This window comes from Rhinolophus hipposideros (assembly GCF_964194185.1).
Source record: "Rhinolophus hipposideros genome assembly, chromosome: 5".
In the NCBI taxonomy this organism is placed as follows: Eukaryota; Metazoa; Chordata; class Mammalia; order Chiroptera; family Rhinolophidae; genus Rhinolophus; species Rhinolophus hipposideros.
Window position 1 is genome coordinate 65,790,013 of NC_138051.1, and position 23,523 is coordinate 65,813,535.

General features: G+C 36.4%; 2 protein-coding genes across 5 annotated transcripts in view; one reads left to right on the top strand and one right to left on the bottom strand.

Moving 5' to 3' along the window:
* The window catches only part of EXOC5 (exocyst complex component 5), a 41,249-nt gene extending 40,526 nt beyond the window's left edge, over nt 1-723 (bottom strand). The window contains exon 1 of the mRNA XM_081050471.1: nt 443-723. Coding sequence (XP_080906597.1) covers nt 443-469 — 27 coding nt within the window. The 5' untranslated portion in view covers nt 470-723. The remainder of the gene's footprint in view (nt 1-442) is intronic.
* Nucleotides 724-839: 116 nt separating this feature from the next.
* On the top strand, nt 840-22,685 carry AP5M1 (adaptor related protein complex 5 subunit mu 1). 4 transcript variants are annotated; one of them, XM_081047493.1, is made up of 9 exons: nt 840-1,216; nt 5,410-6,055; nt 10,653-10,880; nt 12,272-12,411; nt 13,342-13,427; nt 13,516-13,634; nt 15,133-15,229; nt 16,509-16,587; nt 19,191-22,685. In XM_081047493.1, the coding sequence occupies exons 1-9, from the start codon at nt 1,143-1,145 to the stop codon at nt 19,207-19,209; spliced, it is 1,488 nt and encodes a 495-aa protein (XP_080903619.1). In that variant the 5' UTR covers nt 840-1,142; the 3' UTR covers nt 19,210-22,685. The 4 variants fall into 4 exon arrangements, with proteins under 4 accessions (XP_080903619.1, XP_080903617.1, XP_080903618.1 ...); XM_081047491.1 differs by lacking the exon at nt 19,191-22,685 and adding an exon at nt 16,864-18,584; XM_081047492.1 differs by lacking the exon at nt 19,191-22,685 and adding an exon at nt 16,967-18,578.
* Nucleotides 22,686-23,523: the final 838 nt, after the last annotated feature.

Sequence of the window (23,523 nt, forward strand, 5' to 3'; positions counted from 1 at the left end):
GATCCTTACTCAACCACGAGAAGCCCCCAGTCGCCCCAGCCTCCGGAGGCGCCCTGAGAAAATGACGCGAGCGTCCCAGCGACGGGTCGGGGCCGGGCCAACCTGAGGCTGCCGGCGGCTCTTGCCGCACCTGAGTCAGCCCTCCCCACCACTCACGCCGGGGGCACCTCCCCGCGCCCAAACCTCCAGGCGCCCCAGCCCCGCGGACACCCGCCCCCGACCCCCTTCCTTCCGGACTCCGGGCTCCGGCTTTGCCTTCCCACCCGGGTCCCCACGCCACCCCTCCCCCATTTCACGCTCCGCCCGCGCGGACCCCGGAGCCGCCACCCCACCCCTTCGCTGTGGCACCTTTCTTCCGAGGGAGAGCACCAGCTCCTCCGCTCGCCCACCGAGCTGCCGGCACCCCAGGTCTGCCACTCCCTGAGGAGCCACCGGGACCCACCTCGAAGAGCTCGGCCGTCGTAGCCATCCCTGCCGGCTGAGAGGCTCGCCTCGCACCGGACGCCGTATCCTCTTCACATGCTGCGCCTCAGCGGCGCCACGCACAGGTCCCCACTCCGCTCGCCAGCTCCGGCTCCCGGCCGCCGCGGGCTCCCCGACTCCCCACAGAGTCCTGGCGCTGCGGGAGAGCGGCCATGAAGCGAAGCCGCAGACGCCTGTCAGCTGCCTCCCGGCGCCGCCCGCGCCGCTCCCATTGTCACCGCCTCGTACGCCGGAAGTGGAGCTGCGCGCGCCGAGTTGGCTGTCGGGAGGGGCCGACGTGCGGAGCGAGCAGCCCGGGAACTTCTGAGAGGCTCGTCCCTCGAGCGACTGAGGAAGCTTGATCCTTGCGGGCCACCATCCCGGAAACGGTCTTCAGAGGAAGAGAGTGCTGGGGCTGTCGGGGATAAATCAGTTTCCCGAGATTCTAGGGGCGACTTCGCAGAACTTTTTGTGACATGGGTTGGCCAGGAGGGACTCAGACGTTTTAGTCACTGCCTCTGACGAGCTTGCCTCTCGGCTGAGCCCGACCTGTTTGTGATGGAGCAGAAGGTGGCTAAGGATGAGTGAGTCTCGGGGCTGCTGAGTGCATGTGAGAAAGCTAGTCGGTGTGCTTCTTCGTTGGCGGTCTTAAAGATAAGCTGATGCTGTAGCGGCTTATCATGGCCCAACGGGCAGTGTGGCTCATAAGCCACGAACCGGGAACCCCGCTTGGTGGCCTCGTCAGATTCTCCAGGTAAAAATGTCTGAATCCTCAGGGATGGTGAATAGGAGGGACGGACTATGTAGCATAGTTTTGTGATGCAAAGTATCCCTGGTCCGCCACCCTGGGCGAGTTACTTAACCTCGGTTTCATCTGTTTAATGAAGATTTTAACAATACTACCTCATAGAGTTGTGAGGATTAAATGAGTTTATGCCTGGCACACATTACGTTTTGCGTGTTTTCTGATACAGGATTAGTATTACTGTATCTTAGAATTAACTCCACTGCTTAGGATTGATAGGAGAGGATGAAAGGAAAGGAAGAAAACTTGTCGCGCACTACACATGTTTCAACTTTTTCTTTCACTAATAAAAATTATTCAAGGACATTTTTGCTCATTCTTCTGGAAAATCCTTGCTGAGCGGTATCAGACTGTTATTTTCACCTTATGTTTCATTACTAGACAATGTCAGATAGGTTTACTTTCAAGTGCCTAATTGCTGAAGAAAACTGAAAAAGTACAGAAATTAAATCATATTCACTTTTTCTTAAACTATGTAAGCTGATCGGGTTCCATTTTTAGAATTTGGCACATTTTATCTAAATACAATAACGCGTTATAAAATGTGGGTGGCAATGGAATAATCTGTTTCACCATTTGCTCCCATTGGCTATTGACAGTTCTTTCCGATAAATTCATTCTTCCCCAAGAAAAGGTATACAGTAAAGTAGCATAGCTCTGAATTGAGATGGAGACAAATAAAGATGAGTGTAATTTTAGGTGAGAAGTGGTTGGCAATGTGGATACGAAAAACTCCCTTTTTGCAAGCTAAACAATTTTTCTTACTAAGGGCATCAGAGTTGGAGTTTACCATTTTTTCCCAGGGTACCTGACTTAAATTTGTTTTTCTTGTTGTACCTCAAGGAAGGAGGTTAATAATATTTTTCAGTAAGATTCTTCAACCTCATTGGTCTCTCCAAGTTACTCCAAGTTTTGCTTATATATTCCCTTGGTTATCTTTATACCTGCCATTCTCCCCTGCGTTGCAGGTAACTCGTATGCCTGTCTTTGTTGCTTTCCTTATATTTGTGTATGCATTTTTCAAATTACGTAATTGTGCTAGAGACTTCATTCCCTTTTCTAACATTTGTCAGCTTTGTCAGCACTATTTTTAAGAAACTTCCATGTTACTTTGTGTTCGTCTAGAGCAGCACCCGTTCAATAGAGTTTTCTGCAATGATGGACATGGAAAGTGTTATAAGTCCATGCTGTCTTATATTGTAGCCACTAGCCACATGTAGCTATGGAGCTTTTGAAACAGTGGCTATTGTAACTGAGCAACCCAATTTTGTTTAAGTTGAAATAGTCACATGTGGCTAGTGGCTACTACGTTGGACAGTGCAGCCCTAGGCCATTACTTTTGTTTACTCTGTAGCACAGCATGGTTTACATCCTCCACACTTTACCTACCCTGCTCCCCAGTTGTGACACCCAGGTTGCCTCCAACTCTGCCATCAGAGAGAAAACTACTGCAATAGATACTGCAAAAGGTCCATAGGACATATCTATGCTGATTTTGACTAAATGTTGCCCAATAATTAGCTCCTCAGAATACCTTCACCAGTCTACATTTTCACCAGCAGTAAGCAAGGGTTCCTGTATCTCCAGTTTTTGCCACTACAGTATCTTATTTTTACTTGCTGTTCTCCATATAGCAATGATTGTTAGCCCTTTGGGTTTCCTCTTCTGTGAATTTGCCTGTACATATCCTTTGTTCGGTTTGTTTCTTTGAGAGTTACTGGCTTTTGCCTATTAATTTGCAGAAGTTCATTGTGTATTCTTGATGTTAGTCCTATATTAGTCATTTTTAGCTATCACAGATATTTTCTCATAATTTATCATTGTCAACTTACTTTATGTTGCCTGAGGTTAAACATAAATCACTAATTTTATTGCATGCAAAATAGTTAATGCTTTGGGAGATTTGTTGAAGTCTTTCCCTGCTCCTATTTACCAAAGACATCTTCGTACATTATCTTCTCTTAACTTTATCATTTTATTTGTTACATTTAGGCCTTTAATCCATCTGTAGTCCATCTTTGGATGTGGTGTAAATATAGGAATCCCATTTTGTTTTTCTCTGTACTGTACGCCAGTTTTCTAACATCGCCTTCCAAACAGTATATATTTTCTTCATTGATGTGTCAGGTTCTTGATAATTCATTATGTCTCCCATATAAACATTGCTGTCTCAGTTCTATTACTCTATTTGTTTGTTACTATATCAATACCATACTGTATTTATAGCTGTAGCTTTGTAAGATTTTTTTTTTCTGGCTTACAAAAATAAGCTCCTTGAGGAAGTCATGCTTGTTTTCAGAATTTTTTCCCACTGTGCTCAGAATATTTCAGAAGAAAAATTCAGATATGTCTGGGTAAGCATTTCTACATCTCCGGAGCAACGTGGGTTCAGATAATTTATCTGTCACTTATTAATTCTGTATTGTTGAATGAACCGGTTAAGGTTTATTATTTTCAGTTTTCTGACCTCTTGAGGCTGGTGATGGGGCTAAACAGGTATGCACTGGCATATTATTCACATATATGCCAACAGATAATGGTCATCATTAAAGAATTAAAAAGGCAAATGATCTTTTCTGCATCTAACTACTTTTCCTCCACAACAAGATTTGGTTTAGATTCTGTTTTAAAGGTTTACTGTCTGGATAGAAGTAATAGTATCAGGTTAAATTAAGTCTAACTGATGTTGGTATTGTAGCCCATAGTTGTAGGGCCATTTAAGGTTTGAGTCCTAATTTAGAAAAGGCCTAGAATAAATCTGAATGACAGGTTGAGTCATCCAACAAAAATATTTATTGAGCACATATTGAAGCATTGTAAAAGGCCCCAGATTAACTTCTTAACTTTACATTCAATCATGAGATTCTTGCCACTTAAGAAGAGCTTTAATTATCCTCTTGGTAACTACAGGATAAGACACTGTACTAGAGTTTAGTCCAAAGTTCTCATCTATTCTTTTCCAGAGACTCAGAGAAAGAAATGGCTTTCACCTACTAATCCGTTACTGGAGTGCTAGCTAATTCTTTTCTCAATGAAGAAAATGCATCAGAATATAAATAAATGAGTGAGGTTCACTAACACACTGACAACTTTGAATACGTTCTTGTTTTTCTTTTTTAGGACTGTTAATAAACATCAGTGTTTTATTAGTAGTATTAATGAAAAAATTATTTAGGCCAGATGTGTTCTTGATCCTTGATGAGAATTACTGGTATGTTCTTTAGCCACCCTTTATTTTGCAAAGAAGATAAACTTGGGAAAATTAAGTGATTTACACAGAAGTTAATAGCTAATAGATGACTTTGTTCTGGACTTTGGAGTAGAAAGGTAAGGAATAAGGAAAACATATTTTTCGAACTAAGAAAATGTGACCTAACATTTCTGTAAATGAGCAAAAGCACCTTCTATTCTGTTCCTGCCAACCCCCACAAAAAAGGGATGTGTTAGTAACTTACCATTCAGCTTAGAGCATGCAAACCATTAAAGATTATTCAGATTTTATTCTTCTTATTATCTCATAGTATCTTCCAGGGCCTAGAGGTAAACAGTTATTACTGAAATGCTCTTACATATTTTTGTAGAGGTTGGCAAAAAGACTCAGGATGCTTGTTATTCACTATAGGTTGCGTAGAATAGAACATTCTTTTTACAATTGTATCATCTCAACTAATGAATTCAAAATTGGAGAGGGTTCAATTGAACCACTTTTTTTGATCCTACTTTACTAAGGTGGCATCAAGAAAAAAATCTCTTGTAGATACCTAAAATGTGTCCAGGTATATACTCCTTGCCCACCAAGTGGAAATCTGAATGGCCAATAAACTAGGATTTTGAATTAGAACCCGTGTGCTCTACCTATTTAAAAAGTTAAATTGAATTATTTTTAGTAATAGGTAATGATACTTTGTCATTTGAGATAATATAGCAAGTATGCAACAGTAAGTTACTATAGTCGGAACTTAACTTGTAATATTTTTTTGGTTGACATTTTTTGTGGGTGTGTGTATGTATCTGTTGATGTGTTTTTTGTTATTTTTACTGTTTGCCCCATGTTTTGAGTTTTTGTTTGTTTATTTTGTGATTCGTCCATTTTTATTTTAGTTGGAAGAATCATTTATAATGTTTTTGTTTCCATAATGCAGACGGTATCCAACTGTTGAAAAACGAGCCAAAGTCTTCAATGGAGCAAGTTATGTGCCTATTCCTGAAGATGGTCCTTTTCTTAAATCACTACTCTTTGAACTTAGATTATTGGATGAAGATAAGGACTTCACAGAGAGTCGTGACAGCTGTTCACGCATCAGTAAGACCTCTATCTATGGACTTCCAGTAGGAGGTGAAGAACTCTGGCCAGTTGTTGCTTTTCTGAAGAATGGCATAATATATGCTTGTGTTCCATTAGTTGAACAAACTTTATCCCCTCGACCACCATTAATTAGCATTAGTGCAATTTCACAAGGCTTTGAACTTCTTTTTGGGGTACAGGATTTTCTTTACTCAGGTCAAAAAAATGACACTGAGCTAAATACAAAATTGAGCCAATTGCCTGACTTGCTTCTGCAGGCTTGTCCATTTGGAACTTTGTTAGATGCCAACTTACAGAATTCATTGGATAGTATTAATTTTGCTTCTGTGACTCATCCACAAAAACAGCCAGCCTGGAAAGCTGGAACATACAAAGGAAAACCACAAGTTTCTATTTCTATTACTGAAAAGGTAAAATCCATGCAATATGATAAACAGGATATAGCAGATACGTGGCAAGTCGTTGGAACTGTCACTTGCAAGGTGAGATTTTTCTCTGGTATTTGTTTTAACATCTATGGAGAAAAGTAAAGTTTGCTGACTTTATTTTGTTATATAACGTTCTTCATTTTTGTCATTTTATCAAATAACAGTCATTAGATGTTAGATTCATGTGAAAGTTTGTAATGTTACCTTTTTACATTTGTTACTAATTGTATTAGTCACATACTGCTGCATAATGAATTGCCCATTATCCCAACAATGAACATTTATTATCCTCAGTTTCTGTGGGTCAGACTTCAGGAGCAACTTAGCGGGAACTTCTAGTGTGATGTCTCCCAGGAGATCACAGTTAGGATTTCAATGGGAGCAGTAGTCACCTGAAGGTGAGATTGGGACTGGAAGATCTACTTGCAAGGTGGCTCGTTCACATGGCTGATTAATGATAGGAGGCCTTAGTTCCTTTCTGTGTGGACTTCTCAGCAAGCTGCTTAAGAATGTCCTCACAATGTGGTGACTGGTTTCCCGTAGATCAAGTGATTCGACAGAGAGACAGAGACAGGCACGAGGCACAGGTAGAAGCAATTCTTTTTATTACCAAGACTGAGAGCTCAGATAGCATCACTTCCACTATGTTCTCTTCGTTAGGAGCAGGTCACTAAGTCTGGTCCATGTTCGAGGGGGCTGGAATTAGGCTGAGCCTTTTAAAAAGAGTAATGTCAAAGAATTTGTTAAATTTGTTAAATTCATTAAATTCCATTTTCTCCAGAGGGGATTAAATTGACAAACCTCTGACTTAATATCTAAAACCATTTTGAAGTGCTCTTGTTTTATTTAAACAAGTCAATAGGTTAATACAGGGTTCTCTGGTTTAAGATCAGAAAATAGGAAAAGACAATAGAAATAACAATACGGTTAACAGTGATCAGTGCCATGTTGAAAAATGATGCAAAATAAAAACCCTCCAAGTACAAGTTCTATAAATGCATATTAATACTCTCAGATAGCTTTATTTTTCTGATATCTTCCTTTATTCTCCACATTTATGAATATAAACTTTTTATATATCAAACTTAATGTTGAATGGCTATGTACAAATCCTACAGGTAAAAGTAGATTTTAAGTACAGAGAATTAAAATAGTCCTGGCAGACAAATTGGATCTTCCTTGTTCTTTTTAACTTTAAAGTGACCTAAGAATTTATGTGTCTGTTTTAAACTCACTTCCATCATGATCAAAAATACATTCCAGGGCCAGCCCGGTGGCTCAGGCGGTTAGAGCTCCGTGCTCCTAACTCCGGAGGCTGCCGGTTCGATTCCCACATGGGCCAGTGGGCTCTCAACCACAAAGTTGCCAGGTTAATTCCTCAAGTCCCGCAAGGGATGGTGGGCTCTGCCCCCTGCAACTAAGATTGAACATGGCACCTTGAGCTGAGCTGCCGCTGAGCTCCCGGATGGCTCAGTTGGTTGGAGCGTGTCCTCTCAACCACAAGGTTGCCGGGTCGATTCCCGCAAGGGATGGTGGGCTGTGCCCTCCACAACTAAGACTGAAAGGACAACAACTTGAAGCTGAATGGCACCCTCCACAACTAAAATTGAAAGGACAACAACTTGACTTGGAGAAAAGTCCTGGAAGTACACACTTGTTCCCCAATAAAGTCCTGTTCCCCTTCCCCAATAAAATCTTAAAAAAAAAAAAAAAATACATTCCAGTTAATTACCTTTATTAGAAATAACTATAGTGAATAGCTCCAAAATTGAGGTATTCGTGGATTATGTTATTCACAAATCTTAAAGTAGTTGAATCCTTTTTCCTTACAAGTTCCAGCAGATAAAAGTAGGAAAATTCACTATTTCTCTTTTATCATTCTGTGACAATAAGTAGGGAATATGTTATCTATAAAGTACTACTAATTAATATCATGGTATTAAATATCTCAGCTCATTGATAGGCTGACCCCAGTTTATGGCGTATGGGAATTTTGGATTGGTTTCTTGTCCTACTCTGATACAAATTATCATGATGGAGAACTTTCTTCTCTAAAAACTTTCTTCTTTAAAAACACTTTATTCTAAAAATAAAAAGAATGGGGGTGTACCCTTAACCCATGCTAAATGTTTCTTTAAGCTTATATGTAAATAGTATAACTATTAGCAATACACTTTTTTAAGTACTTCAGGAGCTTAGTATTTAAAGAGTTTTATTGTGAAGTCCATTATAAATGGAAGTAATTATTTTTTTGTTTTTTCTTAGTCCTAGTAGAAAACCTGGTAAACCGAAAGCCAATGGACTGAAGATCTAGTCCCCACTCACCACTAATTTTGTTTGTCTTTGGAAAGTCACATAATTTTTAAATTTTTTTCTCATTTCTAAAATCAGATAAGTTCTTAGGTCCCTCTTCTGTTTTAATAATTCCTAGTTAAAAGTTACAATTCCTAGTTACATATGCCAGATTGACTTCAAGGGTAGTATGTAGATTTCTTCTAGAATGGGTGTCCTCATTCTGTATAGTAAATGACTGGTGATGTGGTATTTTAAATGTCTAAGAAGCAGATGATTTGTTGGTGGTTTCCACAATGTTTGCAATTTTCTAATTCTTTTGAGAATGTTAGAAGCTAATTTAATAAGTATAAACTGAATACTTTAAAATTTTATGGTATTTGCTATTAATATTTGCTTATTTTATCACCTCCATAAATACCTGTCAAGGGCCGGCCTGGTGGCTCAGGCGGTTAGAGCTCCATGCTCCTAAGTCCGAAGGCTGCCGGTTCGATTCCCACATGGGCCAGTGGGCTCTCAAAAAAAAAAAAAAAAAAAAAAAAAAAAATACCTGTCAAAAAACAAAACTTTTTTTTTGTTCTTGCTAGTTCACATATAGAGGGTTAAGTAGCAGATGGTTTAGAAGTCAAAACATTAAAGTATTTTTAAATTTTGTAGTAAGATTATTTGGCATTTTTATTTTCAAATGCGATTGCTATTATAACTGTCATTGAAAGACCTTTATAAAGCACTGATACATGGCATTGTTCATAATGCCTGCCTATTCCCTTAAGTGTTTCCATTGTATAACACATATATTCCTGAATTCACGCGTATGTCGAGCAGTAGATAAAACATAAAAAGATGAAACATTTCATGTTAGAATGGAAAACAAATGTAGGGTCCATAAGTAGAAAAAGATATCCATTCACCAAACATTTTTTGAGTGTCTCTTGGTCCTAGCAATATGCTAGGCACTCAAAATACGAAGGAAAATAAAACAATTCTCGCTTTCAAATAACTTAAATTTTCAAGGGGGAAACAAACGGGCAGAGACAAATACCTATAAAGTGGGTACTTCTTGCACGATACAGACCGCGTAAATGGTGGTGGAACTAGCCGCTTGCGTTTGGAGTTACGCATTATACTTGCTGAGTTCCACTGACTCTTACAATACCGTGCGGGTCTGGCACACGAAACATCAATAAGCTTTACATCACTCGATTGGCTAGTTTTAGTTGGGGATTTAATAAAGGTAAAGATCAAGTTAAAGTTGTGGTACAAAGGAAGAACCTGAGTACCCACACACATAAGTAAGGTGTATCAGTCCGGTTGGGTCATGAAAAAAGCCACTATACGATTTATGGGAGTAAAGGTGTTTACTATAGGAATTAGGGCTTACTCAAGTATAAGAGGAGCTGAGAGGATAAAAGTCTGATCGTCTAGCTGCAGCCTTTCAGAAACAGTCGCTAATGACTCAGTCTGGACACTGGAAGGAGACAGAGAAGCCAGGGTTCACAGAGACACATGAGGAGCCACCATGTCTCTGTTACAAACTCAAAGCAGAAATTCATGGAAATGTCTGTGAAAGTGCTGCATCTGGACACCAGAACTTTAAAGCGGGAGCTCAGAAAGAGGTTCGTGAAGCTGTCAAATCTGGTTTCCTTGACCTTCCAAGAATACTGGCTTCCTTTTCCCTTCTACCTTCCAAATCTCTACATGGCAGGGGTGGGCAGTATAGGTGAAAATAAAGAATGTAAGGCCCCAAACAACGTATAGAAAAAAGAGGGTGTAGCTGGAGGGAATCACACAAATGCATGGAAGCATAAGACATGATTTACTCCGGTAAATTCAAGAATCCAATATGTCTACAACATTTAGTTGCAGGGTAGAAAATGATTAAGATGTAGATGGGAGCCAAACAATGAATGAAAAGTTTTCAAAGTCATACAGAACCAAGAGGAAACTACTGAAAGCTCTTGAGCGTGGAAACAATGTAATTAAAACTATGTTTCCTTAATATAGCTTGATGTTGATTAGAAGAAAGCAAATCTAAATACATTCAGAGGGCTGTAACAGAAATTGTAAGGGCCTGTACCAATGTGTTTGCGACAGGAATGGAGAGAAGTCAGTGGGTTTAAAATAGCTTTCTAAAGGTTTTCGATGTAAGCAGAAGGCTCTAGGAAGGCTCTCCTGGTCTCTCGCTTGACTGTCTCGGAGCATGATAGAACTATTAACCAGAGTGCAGAAAGCAAAGAGAACAATGCCTTGAGAGAAAAGTGAGTTAAGTTGTGGAAGAGGACTCAAATTCAGAAAAGTCTCAGCCAGAAGATGTATACTTATAAGATCTCTGTAACATCTGTTTCTGTTTGTATTGCAGTGTGATTTAGAAGGAATCATGCCAAATGTTACCATCAGCTTGAGTCTCCCCACCAATGGATCTCCACTTCAGGATATTCTGGTTCATCCTTGTGTGACTTCTCTTGACTCTGCCATGCTTACTTCTAGTAGCATTGATGCAATGGATGATTCTGCATTTAGTGGACCTTACAAATTTCCGTTCACTCCACCTTTAGAGTGGTTCAACTTATGCTACTACACTTCCCAGGTAAACAACCTTGGAAAAATATGAGACTTTGCTAATCTTAATGTTTATTAATTCTGCTTTAAGCAAATCATTTATACATTTGGTCCAAATGAGAACTTTTCATGAGTTATTTACCAGACAGTAATTGATGAATGAAAATGAATATTCAGTTATTTGAATAGGATGCCTCTTGTCTCTGGTGTCTATAACAAGATTGAATGGTTTTCAAAGTAATGGGACTTTTTTTTTTCATGTTCCCTAATAAGGAGTTCATAGTATAGGATAGATTCTAGTATGATTTAGTCATGGTTTCAACCATGAACATATAAAAATACCTCTGATTCCAGGCAACTGTGGTTACAAATATATAAATTATTTATAACTATTTATTGCATATTAAATAACTGCTGTGTGTCAGATATTGTCCTAGGGACTTTACATATATTTTCTCTAGTACTTTTAAAACCCTTAAGGTAGGTACTATTAGCCCCATTTTACAAATAAGAAGAGTCAGAAGTTAAATGACTTGCACAAGATCTTATAACTGATAAGTAACAGAGTCTAGATTTGAACCCAAATTTTCCAGATTCCAAAATCCAACATCTTTTCTACTATACCATTTGTCTGTCTCTTGTCCTAATTGTGAATCAATAGTTTAGAAAAATCTACTCAACCTAGCTTAAGTAAAGGGAATTTATTTTGAGAATGCAAGAGGCAATCTCATTGTCATTCAAGGATAAAAAAATAGACACAGACCATATTTGAATTAGAACCAGAAAAATTAAATTTAAAATCACTCTGTCCTCAAGGTCTACACGTCTGTCTCATCTCTGCCTCTCAGCCTCTTTCCAACGGGCTTCCTCTGCTTGCACGTGACCTACGTGTGACTCTAGGACCTATGCTGTATAAGTAGGTCCTTCCTATTTCTAACTTCAAACGTACCAGAAAGAGTGATTGACTCACCCCAGCATGCAGATTGCCTCCCCTTTGGTCAGTTCTTGATAACCAATTTAGTAAGCTACTGCCAAGCTAGGGAGAGGGGGTGTCACAAGGTACAAAGGGGGCAGCAGGAATTACGGGCAGGGTGTCAGCGACCAGTGTGTCTAGTGCACGTCCTATATTGCAGATCATTGAGAACCTGGAGGAAGGGAACCTGGATGAGCAAGAGTAGGGAAAAAAATGTGTTGCAAACCTTTGTAAGGTACCTTTTTCATCTCTGAAAACAGAAAAAGAGTCCCTGCCCTTAAAACAAATGTACTGTTGCTCTACCATTTTTTATTAAATAACCTGAAGTAACCCATTAGTCATAGTAATGACTGTATTACTGCAAGGCTTGTTTTCTCAATCACCATTGATATTTTAGACCCATTAACCGAGAATTATATAAAAAATTTGTTTATGTTTGTGTCCAGGTTCCTGTCCCACCAATTTTGGGCTTTTACCAAATGAAAGAGGAAGAAGTACAACTGAAAATAACAGTTAATTTAAAACTTCATGAAAGTGTGAAAAATAATTTTGAATTCTGTGAAGCTCATATACCATTTTACAATAGGTAGGAATAAAATAACATGATGCTGTAATTTCTGCCTTTTTTAGTACATTTCCCCTGCTCTACAATAAATTATGTGGCTTTGTTTTTTACCTTATTAAGATATTTTTATTGAAATTAATGCTGATTCTGAACCAAAACGACGTCACAAAAATAATCTCTTTACCTTTAAATGTGTTTTCGTATTTCTGGTTAAACCTGCTAGTAAATATAAACTTAAGCCAGTGTAACTTCGTCAGGTATTATTTCACTCCAAGCTCTATTTCTAGCAATTTCTCTGTATTCTAAATACAAGTCAAGCCCAACTATCAACTACCTGGTGACTTAAGGCAGTTATATCACAAGATTACAATTGACCCTGAACAATTTGGGAGCTGGGCCACTGAACCCTGCACAGTTAAAAATCCACATATAACTTCTGACTCTGCAAAAACTTAACTACAGATGGCCCGCCACATCTGCAGGTTCCCACTGTGGATTGAAAAGTTTGACCCTTGAACAACATGGGTTTGAACTGCGTGGGAACCCATGTTATTCTAGATTCAACTGTACTTCCACATCAGTTTTTGTAAATTGATGTTGTTCTACAGCATAGTTCTTTTCAAAGGATATCTAAATGTATGGTAAACTCATAGTTTTAATGTTATGTCGATCCATGTGGTTGTATTAATATAGTCTATATAATCTTATAGTTGTCTTTAAAATTAATGATGAAATGTGTATCATCACCAAAGATGTTTATTGCATTTCTGTTGTTTTTTTGAGATATAATATTTGTTATTTGTTCTACTCTATTATGCAAACTTGAATATAGATATGCTTTTATGCTGTCCTTGCATTAAGTGACAATAGCAAGATTTGACTTAGATTTCTTAAAACTGTTATATCTGCAATCATTACTTCTTCCTATTATGTCCTTTTCTTTTTTTAAAGAGGTCCAATCACACAGGTGGAATACAAAGTTAGTTTTGGCCAGCTTGAAGTATTTCGAGAGAAAAGCTTATTGATCTGGACTATTGGTGAGCTAGGTTTTGTTTATTATTCTCATACGTTTGCTGTACAATCTACTTGATTTAGGATTTTTGAGTGGTGTACTTGTGTTTTTAGGACAGAAGTTCCCAAAATCAATGGAAATTAGTCTTTCTGCAACTATAACCTTTGGAGCTAAGAACCATGCGAAGCAGCCTTTTGACCATATTTGCATCGAAGGTACAGCATATTTAAAGGTAAATATATGGCTCGCTACATTAGAAACCTGTCCTTTCTTTCTAAATTACATGTATCTAATTGATTTTTAATGTTTTCTGACCATTTTTTTTAATTCTGTTTTTTATGTCGTGCTAAGTTCTTTTTAAAATTTTTGTGAGATTCTTTTTGTTTATTATTAATCACTTTCCATTTCACTTAATACTTTAAAACTTTTAACGTGAAACAGTTAAGTATGACCTAAACACCTCAACTTAATCTAGTTCTACTCAGCTCTAGTTACCACATTTGAGATTTGTATACAAAACATGTAAGATGTCGTCCTTGCCCTCTAGGGATTTTCAATGATCCATGTCAATAATTGATCAATTCTAACTGCTTTTGATATTTCAAGGAAGGAATGAGCACTTCTGACCAAAGTGGCCAAGGAAAGTGTTGCAATAGAGATGGAGTTTAAGGCGAACTCTGAGGCCCAGATTAGCATGAATACGAAGCCTGGAAAACTGACTAATATTTGTATAGATAGATGACTTAATCAAAGGAATGAAGGATAACAAGGTATGTTTAGGAACCAGTGCCAGGAACAGTAGTAATACATAAGGCTGGATATGGGATTTAGGTCTGGATTGTAGAGGGTTTGAATCTGACTTTTATTCCTTTGTTAGAAAATGTTATTCTGTTTTTAAGTATGGGAGTGGTCTTTCAGAAAGTAATGCTTTATGAAGATCAATCTAGAATGGATGTGAGGAAGGTGAGTGAAAAAAACCAACTTGAGACAAAGTATTATTTAGCTATATTAGTATTCCAGATAAAAGGTAATAAATGAATGATGCTGAGCTAGTATAGTGTCACAAAAAGAGAAAGGAAGGGAATGAAAGAAAGAGACTGCTATAAGAGTTGTAATAAAGGTAAAGTCTTGGTCACTAATTAAGTACACAGACAAGAAATAGTTTGAAGTCAAAGATGGTGTTACTAAAAAAAATACGTGACTTAGACCAGACTTGAAGCTCAAAGAGGGTAGAGACCGTCTCATTGAATATTCATTGTTTTACTACCAAGGAAAAGTATATCACAGTCACATAGATTAGAGATAGAAGGGAATATACAGAACACCAGACACCGTAGGGGAAGGAGCACAGCTTTGTAGTCAGTCAGGTCTGAGTTCAAATGGCAGCTCTGCTACTTACTTGCTGGGATGCTAATTGCTTCCATCTCTGTTTGTAAAATAGGGATACCTTGCAGTATGGATTAGAGTTCATATTAGTGAATTGCCTGCTGTATTTTAAGCTCTTCATAATGGCAACCTCAAGGAAGCTGCCCTAATGCAAAGGGGAAATGGTGTATGTATATGTATACATATGCGTGTGCGCACACACAATATTCAGGTTTAATATTTGTGATCTTAATTTTGTGAACTGTGTGAAGTAAATTCCTAAAATTACGTCAAGGGGAAAAAGTGTGATCATTATTTTTACCAGAGAATCACCTCAATTTGGTACATTTCTCTTCTTTTTCTAGCTCCATTTTAGGATCTTAGATTATACACTTACCGGGTGTTATGCGGATCAGCATTCAGTTCAAGTTTTTGCATCAGGAAAACCAAAAATAAGTACACGTAAGTTGGACAGATTCAAACGAACTTGAGGGAATTAAAATAGTGTTATACAGTTATTACCTAAGGTAAAATTAAAGTGTAACAAAAAGATCAGAATAATCCCAATTTATAAAAATTCTGGCCTGATCTTAATTCTGTGTAACACTTTGTGTACTTTACGTTGTCCTCTGTCTTCTCCTGTTTATAAAATTGTCTGGATGAGCAAGGGTTGGCATAGAGGTGGCATCTTTTTTATGAAGGCATAATATAGTTATGTCAGTTTGGGCAAACCAGTGGTTTTGTCTTAAATACAACAAACCACTATATTAGGTTGTACCTAATGAATGTAAAATATTAAATAATAATTTAACATTTATTGCTTACTGTGTGCCAAGCACAGCTCTAAATATTTTATGCATGTTAACCCATTAATCTTCACACCACCCTATTAAGTATTATCTCCATTTTACAGATGAGGATGCTGATGGAACGGAGAGATTAGGGTCACCTAACTAATAAATGGCAGAAGTGGGAATCAAACCCAAGTAGTCTGGCTCTAGAACCTGGCTACTTAACCAATATGCTATGTTCCCTCTCAAAAAAAAAAAAAAGATTATGAGGAAATATATCCTGCCTATACCCTTTCCATTATGAAGAAGAAAGGTAGAAAAGGCAGAATTGGATATTTACTGATGCATATAATAATAAGAATTTACATGTGTCTATCTCCAAATGAGAATTTATCTCAATTTTACATATCAGAAAACTTTATTTCAAAGAGGTAGTCGTTTGTCCAAAGCTACAAAGCTATTTTTAAAAAAGCTTAAATTTGATCAGAACTGTAAGAAACTACTGAAGCAATCTCTTTAAAACATTATTAGAAAGTCAGATGTTTATTTCTATCTTTGAAAATTAGAATGGGTAGAAAGTAGCAAGATTAGAATCAGTACCATGGTGAAGAAGTTACAAAAGGGAGAGCAATAAAAAATTTTTTTATGTTGTAGTTGAAGTAATGGTCTACAAGAAACAGAATTTAGGAAAAATGTAAGAAAAAAATTGGCAGATTTAGCATAAATGAGGGATATTGGCATAAATAGCTTAAAGATGGATTACTTAAATATATAACGAACCCATATTTTTAAAGTGGTAAAAGTTATAATCTTTGGTAAAGTCAAATTAAAATAAATGTTTCAAAATACTACCTTCCTTGAGATAATTGTGTTCCACAGTTTTAAAATAATCATGACTTTGTTCTCTTATTGAATTTAGTCTTGTCATTTATTTCTTTTTTTTTTCCCAGACCGGAAACTAATTTCTTCTGAATATTACATCTGGAATTCTAAAGCTCCTGCTCCAGTGACATATGGATCATTATTACTGTAATTGTCTCATGTTTAAATAGAATTTATACAATAGTAGTACCACTTAAATTAAATCATAGTCTTTTATTTTTAATGTGTATGCATATAACCTATGAGTGAAAAAAAATCATTGAATGATTTAATTATTAAAATGCTCTTCTTTGACATGTTTAGTCTGACATAGTGTGAAAAAACATTTTAAAGACTAATGTCTCCAACTTTGTTACCCTTTGATTTTACTCAAATGTGATTCAGAGCATAAAACAGTAGTGATTCATTTTAGGCTTATTTTAGACTAGTCCTGGGTCATCGTGCCATACCTGTTGCTTCCTGCTCCAGTGGTAGACCTGGCTAATCAATCATCGCCCTCTTTCTCCACTGATCCTTCTGGATACAGGCTCAGGCTCCTCTTCAGTGCTGACCTACAGGCAGCTCCGGATTGTAGATGATGTGCAAAATAAAAAACCATTCACTCTTCCAAACCTGAGTACCAAGCTCCTAGGACATTGTGTTGTTACAGAATACCAGCAACCACATTAGAAACAACTGTAAATCTCTTGAAAAGACAGCCAATGAAAACAAAGGAAAATTGTCTAAATAGTAACCTGTTCTTAATCAGAACTACCCTATTGACAATAAAGAATCTGCATTATTCTACTTAAAGTGTTTATCTCTGTTCTAGAGTTACTTTTCAGGTAAGTTTATTAATCTGCCACAGTAACATTTTGTTTAGGGTGTCTGCAAGTATATTAAGAGGGGTAGTATAACATTCAGAAGATGAGCACAGTGTTTTGTAATCACTTAATGTCTGTAGCCATATTTTCAAAGATATGTTGAGGTATAATATTGCTTTTTTCATGTTCTATTAAAATTAATTAATGAATGAATTCAGGTGAAAATTCAAGCCATTCTGTGGATAGAGAGTATCATTTTATCTTCAGTCTCATGTAGCATATTTTCTTTAAATGTGTCACTCGCTTTCTTACTAGCATTCTCTTCGTTTCCTCACGAACACTCTAGTCATCGTCTTTATTCTCTACCTGTCCTTACAATTATGTCTCATTCTGTTTTCAAAGCACTTCACTTGTTAAGTTGGACTTTAAGTGACCATTCAAGATGAAATCTCAATATCATCAAAACTGAATCCATGTCAAGTGTCTTTTTACAGAACAGAAATAGAAGCTTTATAAAAAATTACATTACAGACTAATATTCAATTAAACTGTATCTTGGTTTCTATTTTTTAATGAGTCTCCTAAGGAAAAGCTTAGAAAAAGCTGCCAACTCCTTGAAAGACAGCTATGATAATTTGGGGGGATATTGCATATAAATTTAGGATTTGAAATACGTTTTTTTAAATTAAGGTCAGTCCTACTCATTAAAACTCATTTTCTGCAAGGCATTATCATGGCACAATGTTCTCTGTGCAAAATTATGCCAAGTAACAAGGAAATGGAATAACTGTCTGACCAGGACTTTGTTATTCTAGCCTAACCATAGATAATCAGTAATGAAAACATTCCTCTTGAAAGAATAAAAATATTCCCCTTGATTAGAAAGCACAGTCAGTAACCACAAGATTGCCACGGGATCACTAAAGTTAATTTGGGGAATGTAATCAATAATGTAAAGATTTTTGTACAAAATATTTTGTAATGTAAAGATTTTGTGTCCGATGGACACTTGTCTCGTTAAGGAGACCATCTCAGGGAAGATGTAGATGCCTGATCACTGCACTGTACACCTGAAGCTGAAACTGAACAATAATGAATGTCAACTACAAGTTGACATTGTGTATATATATATATATATATACACACACACACACACACACACACACGTATGCATGTATGTATATAGTTACAAGAAGTGGAGTACAGCATTAGGAATAGAGACTGGAAATGTAATGGCTGTGTGCGATGTCAGAGGGATAGTGAATGGGGGGAGGGGGGTTGACAGTGCAAGGGATATAAATGATAAATGTCTAACTATTACATTGTTTTTTGCACCTGACTAATAAAAAATAAATTAAAAAAAATATTATTCCCCTTAAGTTTTTGACCTCTTAAACTCAAGGAAAGTTTAACATTTGTGTTAGTATTAATGAAGCCATTTGGACATCTTGATTGTATAAATGTTTAGCAAAGTACACTAAGATAAGCAGGAGGCATTTATCTAGTGAGTAGTAAGCAGAGAGTCAGTATAATAATCCCCTAGGGAAAACTCCTTATAAGCACTCAAAGAACCAGTGAATCTTTGGTTTGACATTTCTAGAAAGCGGAGGAAAATCTAAGGAGTACTGGAAAAGTATGGAGGCGATGGGCAACTTGATGCCATCTGTTGCCATTCCACCCTAACATAACGCTACAGAACTAAAACCAACTCATGTTTTCATCTTGTTGAGACACACTGTGATGCTTTTGATTTTGTCTAGAAACCTGTCACTTCAGGAAAATTTCTGAAGACAAAGTCTGCTTCCCGTTTGATAGGTGACCTGTTTAATGTTTTCCCTGTGTCTGGGAACTCCTTAGTGTAATTAGCGACCTTTGAACTCCACAACTAATCCTGAGCTATTTTGTATTCCTTACTCATCTTTAAGGCTGGACCTTTCTTTTCTTCAGAGTCTGCTGCCACAATTAAAGAAGAAACAGCTGCATTTCAAAGGGATTCCGATTCCAGAAGCTTAATCGTGATTGACATGTTCTTATTCTAAGCTATAAGACACTCTAAGAGTCCTTTCTTGGGTTAAAACTTCAATCATTTTCTAAAAAAATTATCTCACTATGGATTTTATTCATTTTCTTTGATAACTATTCTTTGCATTTTTTAACTTGAAAGATGCTTTGCGTTCGCAGTGAATATGAGCACCTACTTCCAGTTAGATTTGGATGGTGTCAAACCTACTCTAGATGCAAAATTGCTAAAGTTCCTTTTAGTGCCAAAATAATGATTATGAAATCTGATGTCTATCATATGGGTAATTATTCTTCAGTAGACCCAAAAGGTTCAAAAAGTGTTAAATTTCTGGAAATGTACTCCAGAAAAGATAGTTCATGATTTTGGTAAAACCCTTCTTCAGTGTTTTACTAAACAATATTTTTTAAACTTTTAAAGCTGGTAATATCCTCTCAGTGGTAGGCATTTTTTTTCATTTTTTACTTTTTAAATAATTGATTCAAATTTCAGGTTTGCAGTAATGGCCTCAGAGAATTATTTGGTCAAAAAAATTTTTTGATTAAACATTTGTATAAACTTTAATTTTTTTACACCAACTCTTTCTAATGAGCTAAAATTATTGCGATTTTATATATAGTATGATTTAAGATCTTTGAAAGCACAATTTTATACACAACAGCAACTGCTAATATTTTTCTTCTATTTTTTTATTCTAGTATTTCAAACTACTTTATAGCCATTCATAGACTCCTGCACCACTCCTGGGAGGTAGGTAGGTCCAGTTTTTATCCAGACCCTCTTCGGAGACCGCTGCCACGGCAGAACGGTTGTTTCTAAGACAAAGGTCAGAAAAGGGATGTTAATAAACAGTCGTCAGGTTTAAGGGACTTTTTTAGGATTACATCTTAAATTCCAACAAATCAGATTTAGGAGTTACTGAAAGTGAAATTGATCCATCCCTCATCCAAACTTTGCAATACTTTCCTGTTCTGACATCATTTAGATAGTTAGCTGTATTATCAGATTAGAAACCATTGTACCAGGCTGCTGAAAGGAAAAGGAGGCAAAAAGCTAAACATGGGATGAATTCTGAACCTTTTAACCTGGCTGAAGTATGTTGGTCCCTGTTATGCAAATACCTTCAATCCTCTGCTAAGTTCAGTGGAAATAATTTTCTTGAATGACAGGTTTATTCAGCAAGGATTCAGTTGGTGATTAATCCCCCTTTGATCTAGGGTATTTCACTTAACTACCAGTTACCTCTTTCTGACAAAGTGCAACTGAGATTAGGGAGATCACTAGAACACTACTAGGGTGTGCGTTTATTCTCTCTAACCTTTTAAAGCAAGGGCCAAGAATGCAATTTATTTTCTGTATTTGAAGATGTAAAGTCCTGTCTGCTAAGTTAGAAAGTCAGTTGAATACCAAATGAAGTTTATTTCTTATGTAATAGAATAAACATTTCTTTTTGCTTTGCCTAACAATGATTTTAGGAAAACATATGCTTTGGAAAAAAAACAACAACTACATTCTAAGTATATCTTCTAGTTTTATTTCATGTACTAGAGTGTATACTTATTGGCCCAGAGAGAACCTAAAAATCAAAGCAGTTGCTACAACTTTGGTTGAGAATATGCTTCTATTAAACTGCATGGTTTCTTTCCACCCTCCCCCACTAAAAAAATGTCATGCTATGTGGTAAAGGAATCCAATTGGGGAAAATGTGTAACACACAATTATTCAAATCTTGAGACTTCTGATTTCAAAGTTTTATTTGTTAACTTTGCCCTTTCTTGAGGAAAAGAACTTGTTATGTTCCCATCATAAAAATAATTGCATTCATTTTCAGAATGAAGATTTTTTTTTCATATAGAAACGTAAATGATGCCATTACAAAAATACTTCTAAATATTTTAAATTATCAAAATAACCATTTCCACAGTATTGTTTACTATTTTTTCTGCCGTTTTTTTTTTCATTTAACTGGGTACCACTTCTTCCATAACCCTAAACTTCGACATAGTCCATGGAATTTAGCACAGTGTCTTAAGAATAAAATTTTAAAATGTGTTTCACACTAGGTTTCTCAAAAAATTCTCTTAAAAACTATTGTCAATGTCAATGTCAATATTTATCTTGCAAGATACAAAATTGTGGGTGTCTAGTCCTCACATATTTCAAGATCCTTAAAAAAGAAACAATAACAAAATTTGTTTTTAATTATTAAATTATTATAAAGCATTTTTAAATGCTTTATAATTATTTATTGTTCTAGTAGCAATTTGCAATCTATATTTACATAATCCTCTTGTATGTTTTTTTGGCTCAAACTTTTTGTGACCCAGTTTCTAAATTGAAACAATGACTCAAACTTAACTTGGTACCCAACGAGGCTCTCTAGTTTCAATTTAGTAACCAAACTGTTTCCAAATATCTTTTGATAGCAAGTTACTTAACAGCAGTAAAATTGAGAGTCAGAAAAACTACAAATGAAAAGCAGGATCCCCCTGGCTATGTTGCTAAGAAACTAGTATTTTTAATAATTCACTTCTCTGCAGTAAATACAGAGGGTGTCAAAAAATGTATACACATTTCAAGAAAGAAAAAACTATTAAAATTGCAATACAATGAGTGACACTAGCATTCATTTGATTAACGCCATCTTTTGAGCGAATGTCATACTACACGTAGTTACTTAATTCAACTTTGAAAAGTAATACATAGATAACATCTCTTAAAATGTGTATACATTTTTTTGGCAACCCTGGTATTTAGTTAATAAAATATTGCACTATGTTTTGAAATACACCATCAGAGAAAGAATCTCTATAAAACATGTACGTGTGTGTGTATATTTATGTAATGTATATAATATGTTAGTATGTGTGACTTGGTGGGTTTCCTTATGAAATATTTAGTATCAGGTCAGAGTAAGAAGAATATTTAAAGTCAAATTATTCAAATATCTTCCCTCCAAACACACTGAAGAGGTTCATTAAAATGAAAATTGCCAAAGAACTCATGAGATCACTCTTACAAAATGATTAGAACTCTTATGAATTGAAGGCTTTTCAACCAGCTTCTAATGTTTTTCATCAACTTTTATGAATATGGTAATATTGTCCATATGTAATGTGGAGCAGTGCAAGGCTTATCTGTATTACTAGTTTCCTGTGTTGTAAGCAGGTTACTCTGAGGTTCAGTTTGATTTCTCTAAAGCCATGGCTAATCTGCGTAATTGTTGGCAGTGTGGCATTAACGTATGATGTACAGCATTTACAGATTGACAGATGCCCTGGGATGGAAAACACCTGCTGAACTTTTTTCCAGTAGGACGTGAAAACTGGTGTATTTTGATAATCAATTAAACATTTAAAGCCAAACTGTATTGTTTCCTTTAAATGTCTTTTTAAAAAAATTGGTCTGTATAACATACTTTTAATAAAAATGAAAAAAAGAAGATTGTTGTTATCCCTTTTAACATTTTACTTTTTCTTTCAAGGGACTTGAGTGCCCTCTTCAGGTTATAAAGAGATAATTAATGACTATTTTTAAACGCCATGATTTTTCTCTTTTAGAAGCGTAGCCTGCATAAATGTGATCTATTTTATATTGTTAACATTGTTAATTTGCCAGTGAATAAAGGAAGAGTTTCTTTTCCTTGCCTGTTTTATAGTTATGTTTAGTGTGAAGAATATAATATCATTGAATTTTCCAAAACACTTGGCGGGGGCTCTTTAAATGTTGGAACTAATACACATGAGAACTAATACACGGTCACTTACTGAAAGGAGATTGGGAAAACATTTATCCATTTTGACATGTATTAAAGATGTGGAGAATAACTTGATTACTTCTCATTACATTTTTAGAGTGTTGTGCATTTGAAATAAACCTTTTTCGATATGCATCATGTAAAATTTTAGAATTACATAAGAGTTCTATTTCTTGATCTTGTTGATGAGTAATGATTGTGTTCAAGCTACAAAACAAGGTTTCTTAGAATTTCTTTATTTAAACAAAGTTAGGATTGAACAGATAATGTTTTGGTATTAATGTTGCATGGGTCAACTGACTAGAAAGAGTATTTCTGTATGAAGAACAAAATGCAAAGGTTTCACATCTGAGACACTCATTTCAATGTACCCATACTTTCTCAACGGGTTTAACAGATTGGTTTCTGAAGGATATAGGTCATTTTCTATATATAAAACTATAGAACTGGAGCAACAGTGGCACTTCTGATTCATTTAAAGCTGCCAGGGGAACTAAATATGA

Bases quoted from the DNA above. Each gene is read 5' to 3' on its own strand.
- AP5M1 (XM_081047491.1), top strand. From the start codon at position 1,143: ATGGCCCAACGGGCAGTGTGGCTCATAAGCCACGAACCGGGAACCCCG. The intron at 6,056-10,652 runs GTGAGATTTTTC...TTTGTATTGCAG, and splicing joins TTGGAACTGTCACTTGCAAG to TGTGATTTAGAAGGAATCAT. The intron at 13,635-15,132 runs GTAAATATATGG...TTCTTTTTCTAG, and splicing joins AAGGTACAGCATATTTAAAG to CTCCATTTTAGGATCTTAGA.